Here is a 23,250-nt window from a genome sequence, read left to right as displayed (position 1 = left end):
TGGGTTATATGATTAAAACCAATGGTTTTAAAATTTGGTTTTCTATTAAAATCATCAGAGGAGGTTTTTTTCTCTCTTTCATAATTGAGATTTTGTTATTTGTTTTGAGGATCAGTACACAGACATTTCAATTTGTACACTATTCTTAACATACGTACCAAAAATATAAAGTCATGTAGTTGTGATTCTTTTCTAAACAGTTATTCCAGTGACTTTTCAGCTTAAAATTTAGAGGCTAACTTTCCTTACTAGAGTATCAAGTACCAATATCTTCAAATGTTGATATGCTGTTACATCAAAGTCTCACTAATTCACAATTTAATGTCATATATACTACATAATCAAATTTTCAATCTTTCACAGCACATTGACAAAGAAAACTGAACTACCACACCAAAGATGTTACAGATGCACAAAATTCTGACAGGGAGAGCCAAGATCAAGCAGTGGTTTCCTTTAGGAAACAATTCTACCAAAATATGTGACTAGAAGTAATTTAAAATGTTCAAGACATAGCAAACACACAGCTGACTCCAAATTGCCATTTAATATACTTTGTATTATAGGATATAAAAACTACCCCTGTCTATGGAATGTTAAGCTGACACCCAAGACAATCAAAGTCTCCCATATTCAATATCCCAGTATTTTCTGGTTGTACCAAAAAATAAACCACCAGCAAATGATTTCACCTCTTAAAAAAACAACAACCATTTACACTTTAAAAAATGGGATGAAGTAGAATTCCCTCCTTCTTAAAAATGTTTCTGGAGCTACTAAAAAACTTGAATTTACAAAATAGTTGATAAAAATATTCCTTTGGTTTATACAAGAAGGGAGACAGGGACCACTGATAAGACATGGTACATGACATTAGTCAGACTTGGCTTCTTTTTCTCCTGCTTCATCTGAGGTTGGACTCCCCTCATTTTGAATTTCTCTATTTTCCGCAGGTAGATCTTCTGTAGGTTCCTGGTCAGCCACTTGGGCCTGCTTCCCCTTTGCTCCCCTTTTCCCTTTCGTTTGCACTTTTTTGTCTGCAGATTTATCCTTTCCTGCCACCTTTTTTGGCTTCATTTCCACTTTTTCAGGAGCAGGTTTGGCCGACAACCTGGCCAACCTCCTCTTGGGCTCCTGCTTGGCTGCCAGAGCTGACCTTCCTTTTGGGCATCATGGCAGCGGGCCTGGTGCATGCTGGGTGCCTGAGGGCTGTGGTGCACCTAGTGGCTTGGTGAACCTGGGCTTCCTGGCCGCAGCACATCTCCTGCTGCCCAAGCTGCTCAGACCGCCCAGAGGAGGTTTTTAAAAATACAAATTTGAGCCTCCACTTACAGAGATTCTGATTCTCTGGGTCTTAAAATATATATATTTTTTATATATATATATATATATTTTTTTTTTTTTTCCATTGATTTTAGAGAGAGAGGAAGGGAGAAGGTGAGAAAGAAAGAGAAAACACCCATAAGAGAGACACATGGACCGGCTGCCTCCAGCACGCCTCCTACTGGGGATCGAGCCTGTGCATGTGCCCTGACCTGGAATCAAACTAGTGACCTCTTGGTGCATGGGTCAACGCTCAACCATTGAGCAACACTGGCCAGGCTCCATGGGTCTTTTTTAAAGGGCCCTTCCCTGATTATGTTGTAGGTGCTTCAATGAAAGATGACATGTGTCAAAATAATTTAGAAAAGGTAGAGATAAATTTGGATAGACTCCTTAGAGTAAAATATTTTATAACTTATTCTCTTTATTGGGTCCTAGTTATCAGTTATTTAAAATCAAGTAGTAAGGTGAGGGTCTGGGGAGGGGGGTCTGGGAGCGGGCTGGAAGAGGTTAATGGGAGAAAAAGGAGGACCTATGCAATACTTTCAACAATAAATATTTTTTTTAAAAATCAAGTAGGTAACCACTCTATAAAGTACACAATTTCCTAACCACTTTGCTGTACATCTGAAACTAATACGGAATGTAACAAAAAAATTAAAAAATAAAATCAAGTAAATAACTTAATTGATACCTCTGTAGATATTTTATTGTGCTCATCTAACCATTGAACTGACTAGTAAATATTTCTAATTGATATTTGCCATAAATTTTACATTTAACTTAACTTGTTCCCCAGTTTTTGAAGTTATTATTTTATATATATACTAGAGGCCTGGTGCATGAAATTTGTGCATGGGGAGGGGGTGTCCCTCAGGCCAGCCTGCACCCTCTCCAATCTGGGACCCCTCGAGGGGTGTCTGACTGCCCTCTCACAATCCAGGACTGCTGGCTCCCAACTGCTTGCCTGCCTGCCTGCCTGCCTGCCTGCCATCCCTAACCGCTTCTGCCTGTCAGCCTGATTGATGCCTAACTGCTCCCCTGCTGGCCCGATTGCACCTAACTGCCCTCCCCAGCCAGCCTGGTCGCTCCCAACTGCCCTCCCCTACAGGCCTGGTCCCCCCCAACTGCCTCCTCTGCAGGCCTGGTCTCCCCTAACTGCCCTCCCCTGCTGACCTGGTCATCACCAACTGCCCTCCCCTATAGGCCAGGTACCCCCCAACTGCCCTTCTCTGCTGGCCTGGTCCCCCCAAACTGCCCTCCCCTGCAGGCCTGGGTTCCCCCAAACTGCCCTCCCGTGCAGACCTGGTCGCCCCCAACTGCCCTCCTCTGCTGGCCCAGTCACCCCTAACTGCCCTCCCCTGCAGGCCTGGTTCCCTTCCAACTGCCCTCCCCTGCAGGTCTGGTCCCAACTGCCCTTCTCTGCTGGCCTGGTCCCCCCCCACCAACTGCCCTCCCCTGTAGGCCTGGTCCCCCCCAACTGCCCTTCTCTGCTGGCCTGATCACCCCTAACTGCCCTCCCCTGCAGGCCTGGTTCCCTCCCAACTACCCTCCCCTGCAGGCTTAGTCCCCCCCAACTACCCTTCTCTGCCAGCCTGGTCACCCCTAACTGCCCTCTCCTGCAGGCTGGGTCCCCCCCAACTGCCTTCCCCTGTAGGCCTGGTCCCCCCAACTGCCCTTCTCTGCCAGCCTGGCCGCCCCTAACTGCCCTCCCCTGCATGCCTGGTTCCCTCTTAACTGCCCTCCTCTGCAGGCCTGGTCCCCCCCCCAACTGTCGTTCTCTGCTTGCCCAATCACCCCTAACTGCCCTCCCATGCAGGTCTGGGTCCCTTCCAACTGCCCTCCCCTCCTGGCCTGATCACCCACAACTGCCCTTCCCTGCCAGCCATCTTGTGGTGGCCATCTTGTGTCCACATGGGGGCAGCCATCTTTGACCACATGGGGGCAGCCATCTTTGACCACATGGGGGCAGCCATCTTGTGTGTTGGAGTGATGGTCAATTTGCATTTTTATTAGATAGGACTAGAGGCTCAATGCACGAAATTCGTGCAAGAGTACACCTTCCTTCCCCCGGCTGTCATCATGCTTCCCCTGGCTGCAGGCACTGGCTTCCCTCTGGCACCCAGCTTCCTTCTGGCACCTGGCTTCCCTCTGGCACCCAGGACCGGGGCTTCTCTCACAGACCTGGCTTTGTCCTGGAGGTCATCTGGAAGGACATCCGGTCTAATTAGCATATTATGCTTTATAAATATATATATATATATATATATATATATATATAAATGCTATTCCCCCCCCTTCTTAACAGATTTATGTCATGAATACAAAGAACTCCTTTTGTGAGGAGCTAATATTGGACATGGTAATCTATCATAATACCTTAAGAAACAAAACAAACAAATAAAAAAAACGGTTGGTACTATTCCTTCATTGGGCACTACAAAACCTCATTTCTTGTCTTTGTAATGAACTTTCTTGAAAGAGCAGCCGGCACATTAGTTAAGAGTGTGGCCTCTGAGGCCAAATTCTCTGGGTTCATTTACAGACCCTGCTTAACACAGTGGCTGTTAACAAGGTGTTCTCAATAGATATCAGCTTTATTAGGATTATTTTGGTTTCTCCTTCAACCCTATTCTCTCTTAAAACTCTCTCTTTTCCTTATTTCCATAACGAAATGCCCTCTTTCTCAGACTCCTTTGATAGCGTCTCTTCTTCTATCGGTTCCTTAAATGCGCATCTACATCTTCATTTCACTTCTTTTTAATACCCCACAATCTCTATGAGTGACTCAGTCTTCTTCCCTGACTCCACTCCTCCCTTCCCTGTGTGGTAATGATTCCCTAACTGATAGCCAGTACAGATCTCCCTCCTAGCTCTTGTTCAGCACTATCCATCCAACAGAAGTATAATGAGAGCCACAGGTATAATTTAAAATAAAAATATTCTAGTAGCCACATGTAAAAAGCAAAAAGAAATATATTCATTTAATAATGTATTTTACTTAACATAGAATATATAAAATACTACACATTTCAATATAATGTAGTTAATAAAGATTATTGAGTTATTTTATATTTTTTGTACCAAGTATCTCAAATCTGGTATGTATTTTACACTTAGGGCATATCTTAAATATTGGAATACGTATTCTGTTTTAAGATTTCATAAAATTTACAGTTGAATACTAGATATTCATATTCAAGTATTCCAATAACTGAATCAAATATCAAAAATTATTTTCCTTTAATATCTACCAGCACCTTGACAAAATTTGTTCATTTTTTTTTTAATTTCTTTATTGATGAAGGTATCACATATTTGTCCTCGTCCCCCCATTCCCATCCCACACCCCTCCCCACACATGCCCCCACCCCCCTGTTGTCCTTAACCGCTGGTTAGGCTCATATGCCTGCACGCAAGTCCTTTGGTTGGTCTCCCCCTTTACCCCCACCCTTCCCTACCCTCCCCCTGAGGCCCGACAGTCTGATCCATGCCTCCTTGTTTCTGGGTCTGTTCTTGTTCATCAGTCTATGTTGTTCATTATTTCCCCTAGATGAGTGAGATCATGTGCTATTAGAAATACACTTATAAGAACCGAAAATGAGACAAGCAATAATGGTTATGGTGACAGGCAAATGAATCAGTGTGTAGTGAGTTTCTTTCTGGGCCAACAGTTCTTTTGAGACCCAATTTCAATGTCCAACAGTTCCTTATGTGTACATGTCAGCACTGACATTTCAGTTCTGGATGGTGGACAAATGGTGGTAATGCAGGTCCGACTCTGTCCGGTTTGGTCCTGGGCAATCTGCAGTGATGCACAGCTGCTAACTGCTAGTATGGGGAGGCCACATCAGCGTCTTCCGTCTCTGGACTGCTTCTCTTCTGTCTTCATGGCTGGAGTAGTCCTGTCGATTCCTCTCTTGCTGGAATCCACATGGTCTCGGAGTTGTTTTCTGAAAATATACAAACATATTCTCGACCAAAGGTTAATAAAGGAATATTTTCTATAAATTTGACTGGGGGTCCTTTTTCAATTTTTGCCCAAATGATTTTCCTCTGGCTTGTTTTGTCACCTTGTGTGTTTTTCATGGGTGTCTTGCTTTTAGCCTTACAATTAATTTTCTAACGTATTAATTTTCTAGATGTAATTTACTTACAGGATATTTTTCCTTACATGATATTCCTCTACTATCCCCTCCTTTTTTGATTTAAATGTTAGGAGGCTTTTGAAAATTTTATAATGTATTCTTGGTGGCTTTTAAATTTTAATTTTTTGCACTATAATATAGCTGTTTTAGGTTCATTATATGGTGCACACTTTTATCATGAGATGAAGTACCAATAAAAATTTTAGTTGACTCTTTAGGAACACCTTTTTGTCTGGTACAATTAATTTTTCTAGAATATTCACTTGTTTCAACTAGCCAATTTAAATTTGTCTGAAAACTTGACTACTATTTTACTGTCAAATTTATTACTCTAACAATAATCTTGTTTTACCCTGTAAATATTGGTGGAAGGGATTATTTGCCTTCTTGAGTAGGTCCTGAGCATTCCTGGTGGTAGGCTGGATTTAGATATCGTAAACCCCCTTCCCCACACCATGGGTACAGGGCAACTCAAACAATTCTTGTTGGAGTGAGAGGGCAGCTGCTGTCGGCCAAGTCTCTGTCGGTCACCTGGGTCCTGATCTGAGCTGGGCATGGGAAGCACAAAGCAGCCATGGGGGCAGGAGACCTCCCTCAGAAGGGGCTAGGATTCAGGCCCCTGCAATGTTGGGGGGGTGAGGGTCTGTGCCCCACCTCTGTTGATCCCCAAATTCTCTCCTGATGGCCCCTCTGCGACTGTGCCTGTCTTAGGTTGTTCCTTCCTTGAGGAATCTTACCCGTCATTGACTAACCAGCCATCCTCCGGGGCCAAGCAGGGTGATGTGAGGTTCAGTTTTGTCTCCTTGGTAGCCTATGCCCCCGTGGCCTCCATGCCCAGCACCTGCCTTGGGATCCCCTCGCCTGCTGGCGGGGCCCCAGCACTGATCACATATCTTTTGGAACCCGGGTTTCTTCTCCAGGGAGGGCTCAGTTCGCCCTACTGGGTGATAGACAGATCCATGGACCTGGTTTTACTTTGTAACAAAAACTTATCAGCTTCAAAACTATACCTGTCCAAGTAAATTTATTTACTCTTGTGTCAACCTAGTATTATTAGCATGGGATTCATAGGAATATTGCATAATCTGAAAAGAAACTACAAAATTATCAATATCAATAAGATAGTCTTCAAATTTTTGTTGGCATTTTTGCAGACAATTTAAAAAATGCTGCATATTGATTATTGTTAGGAAATCTTCCACATACTGATTCATGTTAGGAAAATGTATGAAACCATTATTTGTTTGTATTTTAGAGGTTTCACTTTTAACATGAATTCTCTTTTGTAAATTCTTTGCAAATAAGCTTTTGCTTTCCTTGAAGTTTCAAATTCAGCTCACTCATATGCAGTATGATATTAAGGGAACATACATCATTGTGCCATATTTTTGTCATTGATTATTGGATAATTGGCAATTATTCTTTTTGTTACCCGAAAATCCTAAATTAGAGCTAACCATTGGTGAATCTTTGTAAAACTCTTCTACGTCTTCACCAATATAAGCACTGACACAAAACACAAGGCCATTAAATTTTTTTTTAACACTTCTATAAACTGTTAATGATTCAGAGCATTTGCACATATGTAATAGATGTATACTAACAACTGTATTCATGGCACTCTCCATAGAGTCGGTTTTAAAAAACTGAGCACAGGAATTTTCAATGTGTATCATATGTTGGTGTGATGCAATATGACAAACATCAGTTTCTAGTTTTAAAATGCTGTTATGTCTGGATTTTTCAGAAACAAATATTTTCATATCAGCTGAAATTCTTCAACTGATGTGAAAGCTTTAAAAAATATCTATGTCATGAGTTCTAATTTTTAAGATAGTGAATTGACAGTATTTCTGCATAGATTTGAAAGTCTTTTGAGAGAAAAAAATATTACCAAAGTATTAATTGGGCAGTGTTCCTTATTTTCAAACTCCTGTCAGAGTGTCCTTTCTTAAAAATGCATTTTTGAACATCCACTCCTTTGCTCATAAATGTTCAGATCATCATGCTTTCGTGGTAAAATCCAAATTCCTTAGCATTCAGTGTCATGGTCTTGTCCTCTCAATCTTCTCAACTTCATCCCTTCTGTTCCCTCCTCTTACACCTTCATCCAGTCGTGCTGAACTTGTGGTTCTCCCAGAAGGCCATCTTCTCTTACTTTTCCGTGCCATTCCACTGCTACTGCAGAAAGAAGCACCTCTCCCCTCCCTATCCCCATCTATCTTACTCCTACTAGTCTTTCAACTCAGCACAGAAGTCATCTTCTCTTTAAAACTTCTTGTAACAGCCCTCTTCTCCTGTCATCCTGGAATTAGTATCCCTCCCCTGTCCCCCTTCACACTCACCCCTTCACCCTCTGAATACTCTGCCATAGCACTTACACTCTGTTGTAGCTGTCTACCAGATGGCCAATTGTTAGAGGGCAAGGGTGGTGCTGCTTTCCCCTCTATTTCCCAAACACCCAGAAGAGCCCCTGGCATATAATGCCTGCTCAAAAAGGTTTTCGGCATATTCATGAACTATCACATCATATTTATATTATTGAGTATTTCAAAGGATACCTGACTAAACTTGAATAATAAATGTGTCCTGTGTGTAATGGGTTCTATTCTTTGCTTTAAGAGTAATATATTACTTTTAAATATAACTAAATAGTCAGTTGGATGTCTTATTTTAGGATGTTCATTGTCATTTTAAAAAGCTTTTTTTTTAAAAAAAAAAGCTTCTAGCCATTTTATTTTTATATGACCTAACTTTTGTGATTGCATTTGTGATGGTTTAATACTGGATTTTGCTTTTGTGGCTAATCAGTCATCTTTCCCCTTTTCTCTCTTGGTTCAGCTCCAACAGAGGCCACTATGCAACTACACCTAGGTAAGTGTTTAAGGCCCCAGTGTCACTAACCTTAGTCCTAGATCTACGTGCCCCATTCCTCTGGCTTTGTGGGCAGATGAAGCACTCTGTACTCTCTGATTTGCTGATCATTCACTGAAATCAGAGTCAGGTCCAGATTATGCTTGAACACAGGAACTCACCAAGGATGATCATGCTATCCAGCTGAGGGCTAATGGAAGGACTTTCAAACCCGTTAGTCCATTCATCCTTAGGATCCTGTTGAGTGTGACCATTCAACAGAACATTCTGCTGAATTTTTCCCTGTGCTCCTATCCACCATAAGCAGACCATAGAAGTGATGGGTAAGGAGCTATAAGTATGGAGGAATTCGTCTCACCTCAGATTTGAGATGTCTGCTCAAATTAGTACTGCATTGTAAAAAGAGAAGTAATTTGGTCATTTCTTCAGAAACTGAAATGAGACTATTTCAATAACTATGTGCTTTGTTTAATGGCACCCTATTACATTTAGCACCCCTCATTTTTCTCATGATCTTTTCACTGTGCCAGGCACTGAGTGGGCCACAGTTCTCGAGGCAAGGTTGTGTTGTGGTTAAGTGCAGATGTTGGAACCAAGCTGCCTAGTCTCACCTTCACCACTTTCTATCCATGGGACATCAAGCAAGTTACTTAACCCCTCTGTGCCTCAGTTTCCACATTTGTAAAATGGAAGTAATAATAGTACCTACCTCCTAGGGTTGTTATGAGGATGGACTGAATTCATATTTGTAAAGCATCTAGTCAACAACATAGCAGTGTTGGAAATCAATCCTCTCTAATAAAATGGTAATATGCAAATTAGCCATCACTCCGCTACATAAGCCACGCCCACCAGCCAAGCCATGCCCACCAGCCAATCAGGGCGAGTATGCAAATTAACCCCAATCCAAGATGGCTACAGCCACAGAGAGCAAGGTTTCCCAGGTAACAGAGGAAGCCAAGCTTTCCATAGCCGTTGCAGGCCTAAGCCTCCACTCAAGCTACAAAGTTTCAATTATAGAAGGTAAACAAATTCAAACAAATGGCAGCAGAATGGAGCTTGAGAGAGCAGGCCAGGGTTGCCGGCGGCAACAGGGGAAGCAAAGCTTTCCGCACACCCTGGCTGGGCTCACCCGCTTAAGGCTACAAAGTTTCAATTGTAGAAGGTGAATTAACTGCCACAGAAATAGCTGCCGGAGCCCCAGGCTTGGCTCTGCTCCAGGCTACAAAGTTTCAATTGTAGAAGGAAAATAAATTCCAGATACCAGGGCCTCCCCTTGGGTTGCCAGGGGGCGTGGCCGGCCTGCAAACCACCACAGGCCCCTTGCTCAGGCCGCCCCACACCCCAAGGGAACCCCCACCCTTATCTGTGACACCCTTCAGGGCAAACCAGCTGGCCCCCACCCGTGCACCAGGCCTCTATCCTATCTAATAAAAGAGTAATATACAGATTGATCATCACTGCAACACACAATATAGCTGCCCCCATGTGGTCAAAGATCCTGCCCCCATGTGGACACAAGATGGCCACTACAAGATGGCCAGCAGGAGAGGGCAGTTGGGAGGCACCTGGCCTGCAAGGGAGGGCAGTTTAGAGGGACCAGGCCTGCAAGGGAGGGCAGTTGAGAGGGACCAGGCTTACAAGGGAGGGCAGTTGGAAATGATCAACCCTGTAGGAGAGGGCAGTTAGGGGTGACCAGGCTGGCAGAGGAGGGAAGTTGGGGGCAAACAGGCTGGCAGGGGAGCAGTTAAGCATCAGCCAGGCTGGCAGCAGAGTGGTTAGGGGGTGATCAGGCTGGCAGGCAAGCAGTTGGGAGCCAGCAGTCCTGTATTGTGAGAGGGCCTAAACGGGCAGTCGGACATCCCTCCAGGAGTCCCAGATTGGAGAGGGTACAGGCTGGGCTGAGGGACAACCCCCCGCCGTGCACGAATTTCGTGCACCGGGCTTCTAGTAACTATATAAACAACCATTGAGGCTTACTCATGCCTTTGTAAAAATTCTCTATGAAACCAAGAACTCTAAGAGTTAAATTTCTCATTCTTTTTTAGTGAAGACCTGTTTTAAAAGCAATGTCCTACACTGCGCTACTTAATAAGAATGAAAAGAAGTCATCCTGGCTGGCCCCAGCCTTTTCAGGTGTCTCTCGCTGTGGGACTTGCAGATGAGTCAGTGATTTGTCTCTTGGGCTTTTCCTTTCAACCTGTAAGCCCAATTAATTTATTTTTCTCTTTGGAAGATCTGCCTTGAGAAGCTCAGCTTTTATGTGATGCTACAGCTTGGGGCATCTCTTCTTTGGCAGACAAACAAGCACTTAGAAGCATGCCTTCTGGCCTCAGAGGTAGGCTGGTGACTCACAGTGGCCCAGCTGAGTCTCTAGTCTCCGCCACGCTGGGTATTTGAGAGAGCTGTATCCTATAGGCATTTCGGACACCGTGTCTAATTGTTCAGAGGAATCATTAAATCACTCCCATGCACAGAATACATCACAGTGTTCTCTCCAGTGTAAATCCCTATTCTCCCTGTTATAGTGCCCAAGGCTTTGAGTCTAAAAAGCCATTTCTCACAATACATGCTGATTCACTGGTTTCCCAGCCTTTGTTATGTGCTTACCTGCTGGCATACCTGCTATAAAGAGGGTGAGAATGGCTATAGGTGGTGCTATCACCAAAGAGAATTTAGAAGTATGCTTCCTAATATTTGGAGCTGAATTTAATTACTCAGTGAGTTCAGTGAGCAAAATAAAAAAGGTAAATGTCATGTTTTGGGGGGGAAAATTGGGAGGGTTATTTTTTGTTCGTTAGATCATATGATTTTAATTTTTCCATAAAGCATATGTAAACTAGTTCAAACAAAATTATACAGGCTCAGAGAATTTATATTAGTTGAAACAAACTTCCCGAGCAAACCATGGGAATCAATGGAAGAGTTTTTAAGCACAAAATTCATTTTTTTCACCTTGAGTAGAAATAATTATCATTTCTCATACAACCTTGAAAATGAGCTGACGGACATTGTAGCTGGCCATGAAATTGTTTTTACTCACCCACCCTCTATTCAGTGCAAATATCACATACTCTATAGCTATGAAAACATTCTTTGCTCTTAGCATGCCCAGAGTTCTTCTAGATTATATTAAAAATGGGTGTTTAACATAATCTCAAGTGTAGCGATAATATATTGAAAACTACGGATGGTTCCCTGGCATTCCTTCTGACTTCTAACATGACTTTATTGGGGACTTTTACTTATTTGTGTAGATTATTTCTCCTATGCAGCTCTGAGGGGGAAAGAAGTTAACTCGAAACACATTAAATAAAAAATGAGTGAATATAGGAAATGAGAGAAAGCAGGAGGGTTATAGGAAAGAGAAGAGGAAATGGGTTAGTAAATTCCAGCAATGATAGCTGACATCGAATAGAGTGTCCTGTTTCTTTCTACACTTTAAAGTGAGTTGGAAACAGAATCTCTTTGGGCGTGTGGAGCTATGAGAGGCAAGTCTTGTGTGACCTCTCCCTCTTGGTTGGTGCTGACCTTGGTCTTCCTGCCTTTCCTGCCTGGTGACACTTTGGTAGGGTTTCTCTTTGGGGGCTCTAGTTTCCAGATTTCTAGGTGTCTAAACAGCACAGCCTTTACCCTTTTCCCTTAGCAAAGCAAATGTCATCAACTGCTCATTTAAAATTCAGTCTTAAGGTCAAACTATTATTTCTCATAAATGCAGCACATTGAGCCTTTTGTGTAGCCAAATCTATTGGTTAGTATACTTTTTTTCTAAGTACTTTTTTTTTCTTTTAGCTGAAATACATAGCGACAGTATTATCCTACGAGATGACTTTGATTCCTACCACCAACTGGAATTGAATCCAAATATATGGTAAGTTACAGGAATATGCCTCACTTGGGTTTTTTTTTTTTTTAAGCAAAAAAGAAATGATGCTGATGTTCCCTTGGAGCAGTTACATAAAATTAAATTTTTCTTTAATGCTAAGGTATCAGTAAGAATTGTTTAACTAGGGACCTGGGCTTAATGTAGACTGCATACTGTCTATTCCTGACTTAAGAACTGAATCTAGGTATCCCTCAAAGCCACGGGCATGGCTAGATGTTTTCTTCAGTTGTATACACAGAAAACATTAAGTTTTAATGTGTCTAATTATTGCATTTATACAAGCAAAAGAACGGAAATGGTTTATCTGAAATGACAGATGATTTGAATCACACTTCCAAATAACTTCTAAGCCATTGGGTCAACTCATCATTATACTCCAATCACTTCTTCAAAGGCTATTTAGGTACAATTTCATGAGTATTTTGAGGACAAAGATATAATGAACCAAAACTTATTTGTTAAAAATTTGTTGACTTGGGCACAGACAACAATGTGATGATTGCAGGGGGTGGGGGGGGAGGGGGGGCGGGGAGGGGAATGGGAGATGGGGGATGGGAATGGAGGTAGAAGAGGGTATAGAGGAGATAAGTGGAGATGGAAAACATTAAATTTTTTTTTAAAGAAACTTGTTGAATACATACATGGATGCATGAATTTATTGGCAATTGTATCTTTGCTGACTTTGGATAAACTGGCCTGTCCACCCAGAACTACAATCAGTCTGCACAATTTAAGAGAATATCTGAATGTGTATTTTCTGTCATACTCAATGTTTTTGTATACATAATTACGAGTTCAAGATAAAATAGAAGATCTAATGTAAACTTTCAAGCTACAACCAAAATCCAAGCAACACTCAGGACTAGGAAGAGAATAACCATTTTATCCTCAAATGTTACCATATGATATCCATTTCTGTTTCTGTTCAACAGATACTAAGCAATAATTATTTTATTTATGCAGTAAATTAAAAGCAGATATATATTTTTTCTGTCAGGTAATTTATACTTTAGTAAAGGAAACAATAAAAACATTTCTTGGAAAAAGTGGCCCTTGACCTGAGAGTAGCTGATGACATATACAAAGTGTTGCTGCTTAAACACTAGGAAGAGGAACGTTTTATGTCTTTTCTAGAAGGAAGTATAGATCTATATAGTATAAATATATAAACAGAATCAGACTAGACAGCCGTAAAGTCTGATAATTTATATCCAATTTAAAGAAATAATTTCAACAAAATTTCACCTTCATATGAACATAACCTAAATATAAATTTCTTAAAATAAATTGAAACTCTTTATTAATAAAAGGCAAAAAAGCCAACAACAACAACATCAAACACCAAAAACTTTCTAAGCACAGCTTTTACCCTGGAAAAATTCTCTACTTCTCCTGACACTTGGCTTTTTCATATCCATTAATGTAGATGTTATCGGATGATTTGTTTCTTTCAAGGCAAGTTCATTTCTGTCAAGCTAATTCATGTTCTTCAGTGAGTTTTCCTGACAAATACAAAATGTGACTTTTATGTGGTTCAAGTTCTGTTGTTTTTAAAATCAATGAAACGTGATTGATTTTGCTTCACCCATTTTCATGACTGATCTATGATTTCCTGACCAGAGTTATGGATTTTGTGTCCCTTTTATTTAAGGTATGGTTTTCCCTGCGTTTTAAAAAAACCTTTTATTAACTCTAAAAAGCCACATAACTTCTGTCTCCTATCAAATATGCTTCAGAGTAAATTCACTTTATCCCTTATTGCCCACCAGCTCTTTCATCTAGCCTCTTTAAGATAAACAAACAAACAAACTACAAAACAAAGCAAGAACCCAAACTATGAATCTTTCATCATTTGAGAGATGACTTTGTTGAACAAAAGGTGTCATGGGTTCTGAGGTCGGGCCAGTCTGGTTTGACTCTTGAACTAGGCACTTGCCAGCTGGGTACCTTGAGAAAAGCAAAATGCTTGCTTCACCTCTCTGAGCTCCATTGTCTGGTCAGTAAAAGTAAGACTAATACTGTCCTTAGAGCACTGTTTTAAAGATTGGTAAGTCTGAAGAGGTCTGGCACCATGCCTGGTGCACTATAGGTGCTCAGTACAAGTTAGTTCCCTCCCCCATTCTCTCTCTCCTTCCCTCCTCTCTCCCTCCCCCTCCCTCCTTCCCTTTCTCTTTCCCCTCCCTTCTCTTCCTCTCCCTCTTCCCTTCTTTCTTCCTCCTGTGGTGTGTTTGCACATTGGTCTCCTTATCTCCTTTAAGCCTAGATACGAAGAAAAATCATTATTATTAACATTATCTTCAACCAGATTATTTAAGTGAGTCTCCAAGTCTTCCCTTGTTGCATTTGGATGAAAAAATAGACATCAAATTAAATATATCTGTATTATATGATATTTGGCAGAATCATAGAGAAGGGAAAAAGAGGTATTGGATGGCACAATCATAGAGAAGGGAAAAAGAGGTATTGGATGCCTTAAACCCCTTAAAAATAGACATAAACTCCCTAAAGCCAGAAACCAGAAACCAGTAAAATCCAATATCTCAGGAAATATTTTCAATAAAGTAATAACAGAGCCAACTTCGTTTTCTAACTTCACTCTCTTGAAATCTCTGTTTTCTTGTACACATATTGACATGTGAGTTTTGTTCCTTATGATATTGCCTTTGGTTCTCTTCACCCCGCTGAATTAGAAGCCTCTGGGTAACCTTGTGGCAGCGTGGAAGGAGGGTCCTTGCTGCCGGCACCATCCCTGTGCCACTGCCACACAGGCAGAAACGAAGTGCCTGGTGTGCTGCCTTTGGCCAGAGTCCCATGACCAAATGCATCACCAAGTCATTTTCCACAAGAGAAACATGTGCTGCTTTTATGAGCATGTTTCTTCCATATGGTTCAAAAAGCATCCTATACATTGTTTAATTTGCAATTTTTAAGGACAAGAAAAAAGAGAAATTAAGAAACTTCAGTCACGTCTATACAATGATGGAGAGGTAGATCAGTTTAAAAGTTAATCACTCATAACTTATTTGCTTCCCTCAACTTTATCTAATGAAATGAACTTTCACTCTATTTCATGTAATTCTTGACATCCAAGTTTATTATCTCATGTACAAATGACTGTGATACAAAATGGTACTACTCTTATTATGAATGAACATAACAGCCAGGTAACTATTCCAAGTATGTGACAGCAGTTGGAATAGAACCAAGAAAGTTTGTTACACCAGCTCAATATCGAGTGTACTGTCTATCTACTTAGTTTAAATATTAGATTTGATCTAAAAAGTAATATGTGTATTTAGTGAAAAGTCCAAGAATATTAAGAAAATAATGCAAGTAAGTCTTGCTCCCACACTAGACCTATGTCCCCTTCCTCCGGAGGCAACACTGTTAACAGTTTCTGCCAGTTCTTCCAAAGTTCTTTGTGCTCACACAGGCATAGCAGTTATGAATTCTGTTCACCAACTTGGGTATCAGAGAAACAAAATGTTCTTTATTCTTTCATAACCCAACTTAATTTCTTTTTATTGTCCCCCAGTGATGGAAACTTAATTTCAGTCAACTTTGGCTTGCCCTCTCCCATTTTTTCTGATGTTGTATCTAAGTTTCAGATGACTTATTAGTGCAAAAGCCAGAGGTTCTCTGGTCATCTGTCCCTACAGATGCTCACTGAGTCCTCCCCAGCTCATCTAGTCTGTGGTGACTGGTCCACGCAGATAGCCTTCATCTCTCTCCTGTCCACTCCTTCTGGCCAGTGGCTCTGTTTTGAGCCCTGCTTAAGGGCATGGAATTGTTCTGCGGCTCCTGGACCTGGACGGTGGGCCTCCTTGTGATGCTCTGCTCTGGTGTGCTATCAAGAAGCTTTGGTCCTTCTGCCTCCCTGAAATGCAGAGCATAGAATGTTTCTGCCGTTTGCCCCCCAAGTCTCTCTGGGCCCTGCTAAGGAAGTGGCCCTTTATCTTCCCACTCTCCCAGTGGGTTCTGATTGCTTTGTTGGAATGAGAGATGGGAAGTAAAGTTCCAAGTAAAGAGAACAACAAAAGCCCTTCATGGGAATATAGTGGTGGTTCAGGTTTGATGAGAGTGAAGCTTTTTCACCTTGACTTTGCCTGGATGCTGGTATACCTCTGGAGTTACAATAGTAACTTCATCATTTCAATTGTGTCACTGAACCCAAGGGAGTGAAAGAGTATGGATGGAGCCACATCGGTTTATCAGCACTGCTGACAGTGCCCCATTATCAAGTATGTTCAATACAATTGCACTATTGATGATGGAGCAGATCAGTATTTATTCATATATAGAGAGACAACCCTCCAACACCCCCCAAAGAAGTGGGAAGAAAAACCTCATGTAACTAAGTTTAGAAGCTATGTAAAGACTTGCAAATATGCTTTGTCTCATTAACATTTCACTTAAGCATCTGCTACTTTCACCAACCACACTTGCATAGTTCTTTTTTATTAATTAAATCATTTAATCAATCTATTTATTTATTTGTTTATTTATTATTTTTTAATAATAGACACAGCCAGGGGCCTGTTGCTTGTGGGGTTTTTTAAATATATTTTTATTGATTTCAGAGAGGAAGGGAGAGGGAGAGAGAGAGAGAAACATCAATGATGAGAGAAAATCATTGATCGGCTGTCTCCTGCACGCCCCCTACAGGGGATTGAGCCCGCAACCCAGGGATGTGCCCTTGACCTGCATCGAACCCAGGACCTTTCAGTCCGCAGGTCAAGACTCTATCCACTGAGCCAAACCAGCTAGGGCAAATTAAATTATTTTAATATGATATTAGCACTGCCAGTATTTCATATGAATGGAGAGAACTCATTTTTTTATTAAAAGGAAATGTACCTGGTAGCAAAAACTGGGAAAATCTCAGCCATCCATCAATGGCAGAATGAATATTGTATGAGTAAGACACTCATACAATAGAATACTACTGAGCAATAAGAAGGTATGAATTATTGATAATTGAAACAACATGGCAGAACCTCTCAAATATTATGTTAAGTGAAAGAAGCCAGGCCCAAACTAGTTTTTACTCTGTGGTTTCATTTATAAGAAATATAGATTAGGCAAACTTACTTAAAGTGATAGAAATTAAATGACTGCTTATTTCAAGGATGGGGGATTTACTGGAAAGGGCCTTGAGGAGCTTTCTGTGGTAATGAACATATTATATATCTTGAGAGACCATGGTTTACATAGATGTGTGCATTTGTCAAAACTTAAGATCTATGTGTTTCACTGTGTACACAATTACTCAATAAGATTTTTCAATAATGAGAAAAAATATGAAATAGACATTTCTGCTTCATAACTTGGAGTTTAAAGATAGTAAAGGTAACTAAAACGTGAATGAATTCTTAAAAACTAAGTTTTCTTAAGAAGTATCTTTATACTCCTAGCAATTACAAAATCAAGGAGGAATCTTTGTGTGGCTTAGCAGATTAGCCCTTTAATGCTTGTTTTCTGACGATCACAGACGACATCCACAGTTATAACATCACTAGGCTCTGATGTTCTAGTGGGCAACTTGGGACTATTACAAAACATGATGATAAATGGCAACTGGATGACAACAGATGTTTCCCCTCTAGCACAGTAATGATAGCAGAGATGTCCTCGTTAGCAGAGATCAGGGGAGAACAGGAGTCACTCTGCAGAAGGAGATCTGAGATGAGTAAGTTGTGATGCCAACAGGGAGATGAGACATCAAGAAGAAAGACTCAAATGAAGTTGTTTCAGGTCCTCTGGTACCTGAAGACCTCTGTCAGTTGTCAGTCGCTTTATCGTACAGAAAGCCCACAATTTACAGCTAAGGAAGCTAAAGCCACGGCTGGCATTGCATAGGATTGCTTGAATCAAGAAAAGACTAGAACATTTCCACTTTTACAGGTAAAAGGTAAGACTACAAGGTCAGCCCACCCGGCATGGCTTAGTGGTTGAGCATTGACCTGTGAACCTAGAGGTCACGGTTTGATTCCCAGTCCGGGCCCATGCCCAGGTTGTGGGCTCGATCCCCAGTGTGGGGTGTGCAGGAGGCAGCCAATCGCTGATTCTTTCTCATCACTGATGTTTCTATCTCTCTCTCCCTCTCCCTTCATCTCTGAAATCAATAAAAAATATATTTAAAAAAGACCACAAGGTCAGGGAAATAGAGATCTCAAATTGCTGCTTCATTTGGTATTTTCTTGAAAATGCTAATTTATTGGAGCAGTTATCCTGAAATGGAGCAAAAAGATTGGTAATTTGGCTCATTAAAGGTAATTTTCTTTGACATATAATTGACTCAGTGGAGAATATGAAAAGACAGATTTTAGGATGGGGGTTGAGTTATGCTAGCTGGAGTTTTAGTCCGTGATTAATAGCCTAATAACAGAAAAGAAGTCAAGCCAACAGTAAAACAACTTCGTAGTTCTTTAGTGTCTTGGATTCCCCATCTATATATATAAAAAGCCAGAATATAACACCGGAACCACCCAACGACCAGTCACACACTGACCTCCAGGGGATAGACGCTCAATGCAGGAGCTGCCCCCTGGTGGTCAGTGCGCTCCCACAGCAGGAGAGCCACTCAGCTAGAAGCCGGGCACACGAGCCTCTCCTGCCTCTGGCAGGTGCAATCTCCAGCAAATAGACTGCAGTCCCAACGCCCAGGTGGTGAGAGTGTAGCCGGAATGGCCACGAATCAACCATCACCGGTCCCTAGAACTCTCCCTTCAGACCCTGTGACTGCACCACACCCCTTACCTATTGCCCTCTGGGTCTCAGGATGCAGGCTCGGGAAAAACCCACAGAGGCGCTTCACAAACTTACTACCTGGGCCAGCCCCCATCTGAAGAGCAAGTGCTGGTGAAGTCCAGCCCAGTGACCAACGCCCACATGTGTCCACGTGGGTGAGCCCTTCGCAACTTCCACCTACCACCCGGCCCCGGCCCCATCTCCCAGAAAGGTCCGTGACCTGGCACTGAACACCTGCTCCTGGATCCCTGCAGAGCACTGGTCAGCTCCGGACGGGCGAGCCTGATATAGCTGCCAGGCTCCTGGAACTCTGCCTCCGGCATAAAGAGAAAATCTCGTCCTTTACCCATTGCCCCAGAGATACAGAGGAAGACAGCAATATAAAAATGGCCACAAGGTGGTGACTGACAATCGGGGTAAAAGTCAGAGAGGTGGATCTGAAGGGTGGGGGTGTGGGAGAGAGAGCACCCCCTCCCTCCAAGATCCCCAACTTTGTATTGTTCACCTCCAAGCATCTCTTATCCAGCTCTGAGCAGTGGAAAGCATTCAGCACAGCCCAAGGTGTTCACTGGGGACCTCATAGCCGGCAAGGCGCAACCCTGGCTGCAGAAGGGACATTTGGAAATATTTTTTTCAGGAAGCTGTGGGGAGGAGGACAGACTCCCCATGTGACTTCCTGTTGGCTCAAGGAACGTGGAAACTCCCCAGGCACGCAGGTGTGGGCTCCCAATTTCCTTTCAGTGTGCACGAATCCGTGCACCAGACCACTAGTAAAGAATAAAAACAGAGGGGACTCAATTTATTAGCCAAGTATGAGAATCACAGTTAAGTGCAGTTTCAAGGTGATCAGAAAAAAGTAAGACTGATGAACAATGTCCCTGAGAAAGAAATTGGATAAAAGTACATTGTCGTGGCTCATTGTCCAGCAGGCCTATGGGCAGTAAGTGTGGGAGATAGCGCTGGGTGAAGGGGAGCACCTAGCCATGGACACCGAAGTCTCCATACCACTGCTGAGGGATTCTCAAGAGATAGTTTTTGTAATGATAATCATTTAGAAGATATATGATCCAATAGGGTTAACTGATGGAACATGGAGCATAAACCTTACATTTTTTCAAGAGCAAGTTACTAAGGGAGATTGTGAATAATGAGAAAAATCAGGCAAAATATTTTCTCTGATGACATATCTTTGCTAGAACCTATTATATATCAGTGTATTTTGAGGTTGTGGAATAATAATTTGGTCTGTAGGGTTTGATGGTCCAATATTCTGATCTTAGGTGCATCTTTTCTACTTTTTCTCTCCCTCCCTCCCTCTTGTTCCACCATCTCTCATTCTCTCTTCCCTTTTGTTAATAAGTTTATTCTCTTATTACAACATTCTTCTCTAACCTTCCTCTCTTGCTTCCTTCCCTCACTCTTCTTACCATTATGTAATTACTGTGGGGTGAAGTTTTATATGCAATAGAGGGGTTATCCAGAAGGTGGCCCACTAATAAAACAAGGTGTGAATCTGGAGGCATATTATTTCCTTCTTTAATCTCTGTTTTAGATGACAGAAATAAGAGGTCGCTTGGTGGAATTAAATGTCAAGTACATTTGAAAGAGTGAGAAAATATTTCTTTAAGCAGCATGTAGTGGAATTCACCATAGTAGGAGGTCAGAATATTGTATGCAGTAGTAGCATATTAGAGGGTTATTTTAACTCAAATAATATTTGTCGTTGTACATGTTAACAAAAGAAAGATCAAATTTAAAACCCCCTAGTGAAATAAGAAGAATTTTCTTACCTTCCTCAGTGAGAAGTAATGAGAAAGAGTGAGCTAAAAATGGAGTTTGTAATTTTCACCTTTGGAACATGTTTTAGCTCCTTAGAAATAAGTCATGACATCGTTGAAGGTGATATTATTCTCAGTCTCATAGAGTGAACTTTCCTTGCTGTTTTTTCTAAAAATATTCCACATTGACAAAGAGAATAGATTTTTTAAAGAGCTTGATCTTTTACAAATAGTCATGCAGTCATGCCCTCTTTATCATAAAACTGACTATGGGCAAAAGTTGAGTGCTCTCTGCCCTAACCGGTTTGGCTCAGTGGATAGAGCGTTGGCCTGTGGACTGAAAGGTCCCAGGTTCGATTCCGGTCAAGGGCATGTACCTTGGTTGCGGGCACATCCCCAGTACGGGGTGTGCAGGAGGCAGCTGATAGATGTTTCTCTCTCATTGAAGATTCTAACTCTCTATCCTTCTCCCTTCCTCTCTGTAAAAAGTCAATAAAATATATTTTTTTAAAAAAGTTGAGTGTTCTGGTTGTTGAGGTTTGAATGGAAAGTACAAGGAGCTCCAGTGTCTCCAGAAGAAGTCAGCTGAGTGTCCTGCTACCAAATGGCCCACAGGGTCCTCTTTACTTTGGTGGATTCACTGTCCCTCATCTGTCCTGGTCTTGCAAGCTCACACATCAGATTTTGTCAGTATCAGTGTTGGCTATATCTGGGGGAAGAGATGTGTTATCTTTGGGGTCAGGAAAATTGTAAGTACTTTTTATAGTCAGAAACAATATGGGAATTATTTTAAGATCTCCATTCAGAAATGCTGGTGAGTAGACAATTCTGGCTTGTTGAATGCCAGATTGCTTCTTCTGAGGCTGAGTCCCAGACACTGACTCCTCCTTCAGAGGCAATAAATTATGAACAGATAATACAGTGTCCTCTTTCTTGGGGCAAACAGCATGCATCTCAAATGAGAATTTGATGGTAACTGATTGTCAGTGAGTTTCCAGGTGATTAACTTGTTTCAGCACAGTGCCTGACTAAAGGCTGAGTGATTTCCCTCTGATCTGATCAGAAGAATGAGCCATGTAATTAGATTGCTCTTGAGGAAATGATATTTCAGTTATTTATTTATTGTTATCAGGATGATGTCACCACCAACCATTCATAAATCTCCAGTTGTGAGAAGGAGCCAAATTTTCTCATTAATCCACCTGCTCTGCCCTTTATCCTGAAAGTCCCTTGTAAGTCACCACAATAGGTGGGGTCCCTGGACTCCAGAGACATTTCACTTTATCTTCCTCTGTGTGTCCTGAAAGGGTGCTTTGGCTTGTTTTCCAGCTTAATAATTTCAAAATCAGGACTGAAAACATAATTATACCTATACAAGTGTGCTCTCACTTTATCCCAGACAAATAAAAGCCCCAGCCACCTAAATAATAATAATAATAATAATAAGATAGAGAATTAACACCAAAATAACAGTTTCCAAACTGCCAAGGAGCTTGTAATAGTGAAAAACAAAACTTTGGATCAAAGCATTTTTTTTCTTTTATGTTTATGGCTTGACCCTAGATGTGTTGGTCAACAAGTACCTGCCTTTATATTTACTGATTATTTTATATTTTTGCTAGTGAAAAAATAATAGTGTTAAAGTGTACATATAAAAACTATTTGGAAATATTTGGAAATATTGAATTTGATTATATATTCCAGCCCAGCAAATTCATTCTTAACATTTTCTATGAAGTCCATAATGCTTTTATTTTGTTTTTGTACATTTTTCACTTGCAAAACAAAATCCTTTTAGAAAAGAAAAACATTAAGAAAATTCATTGTAGCTTTTCAAAATAAACGCTGAGAGTAAAAATGGTGACAAACTCTTTTATTGCACGCTGTTTTTATAAAATCGGAGTTCTTGTTCTGGCTGCATTACAGTGGAATGGCAAGAACATTGTACAAAAGGAGCCAGGAAACCTGAATTGTTTCTGTTCCATCATTTGTAAAATAAAGGGGCGATGAGACTCAGTGATATTTTAGGTGCCCTCTGACTCAAATGTGCAATGATCTGTGAACTCTAGTAATAGATTAGCTTCATGTGGAACCTAAGTGTGTGATACATAGGTTCAACAAGGGTTTAACAAATTCAGGCTTTGCATGGTCTTTGGAGATAGCAAGCATTTCCATTAAAATGTCTTTTAATCATACCATTGATGGCAGAGAGGTGATTTGTATGATGTGCCATGGTATTTATCAGATTCTTATGCTCTGTTTTCCATATCGGGGGGAGGAAATAAAGGAGTGGGAAGTTTTTTTGTTTTGTTTTAGATTAGAATAATATTCAGTATTACTTTTCTTATTAGGCAGAGAAGCAATTCATTTCTAATCCTTAGCCTAGGGGGTCACATTCCTTTTTAAATTGAAAAACAAAAGTTTGTAACTGGGATTTATTTAAAACTCCCTTCTTTCCACCAATCTCTGAAGAATATGTTATCTAGCTTTA

General features: G+C 41.2%; 1 protein-coding gene and 1 pseudogene across 2 annotated transcripts in view; one reads left to right on the top strand and one right to left on the bottom strand.

The window, feature by feature from the left end:
• Positions 1-23,250, top strand: part of RELN (reelin) — a 449,067-nt gene that overhangs the window by 185,080 nt on the left and 240,737 nt on the right. Inside the window, exons 5-6 of the mRNA XM_079785901.1 lie at positions 8,313-8,345; positions 12,138-12,216. Of these exons, the coding sequence (XP_079642027.1) occupies positions 8,313-8,345; positions 12,138-12,216 (112 nt within the window). The remainder of the gene's footprint in view (positions 1-8,312; positions 8,346-12,137; positions 12,217-23,250) is intronic.
• Positions 874-1,171, bottom strand: LOC307108159 (non-histone chromosomal protein HMG-14-like; annotated as a pseudogene). Its single transcript has one exon. The product of its transcript is annotated as a non-histone chromosomal protein HMG-14-like (transcript).

This window comes from Cnephaeus nilssonii, assembly GCF_951640355.1.
Source record: "Cnephaeus nilssonii genome assembly, chromosome: 12".
NCBI classification, from domain to species: Eukaryota; Metazoa; Chordata; class Mammalia; order Chiroptera; family Vespertilionidae; genus Cnephaeus; species Cnephaeus nilssonii.
Note: the sequence above shows the minus strand (reverse complement) of the source record. Positions and strands in the feature narration are given on the sequence as shown.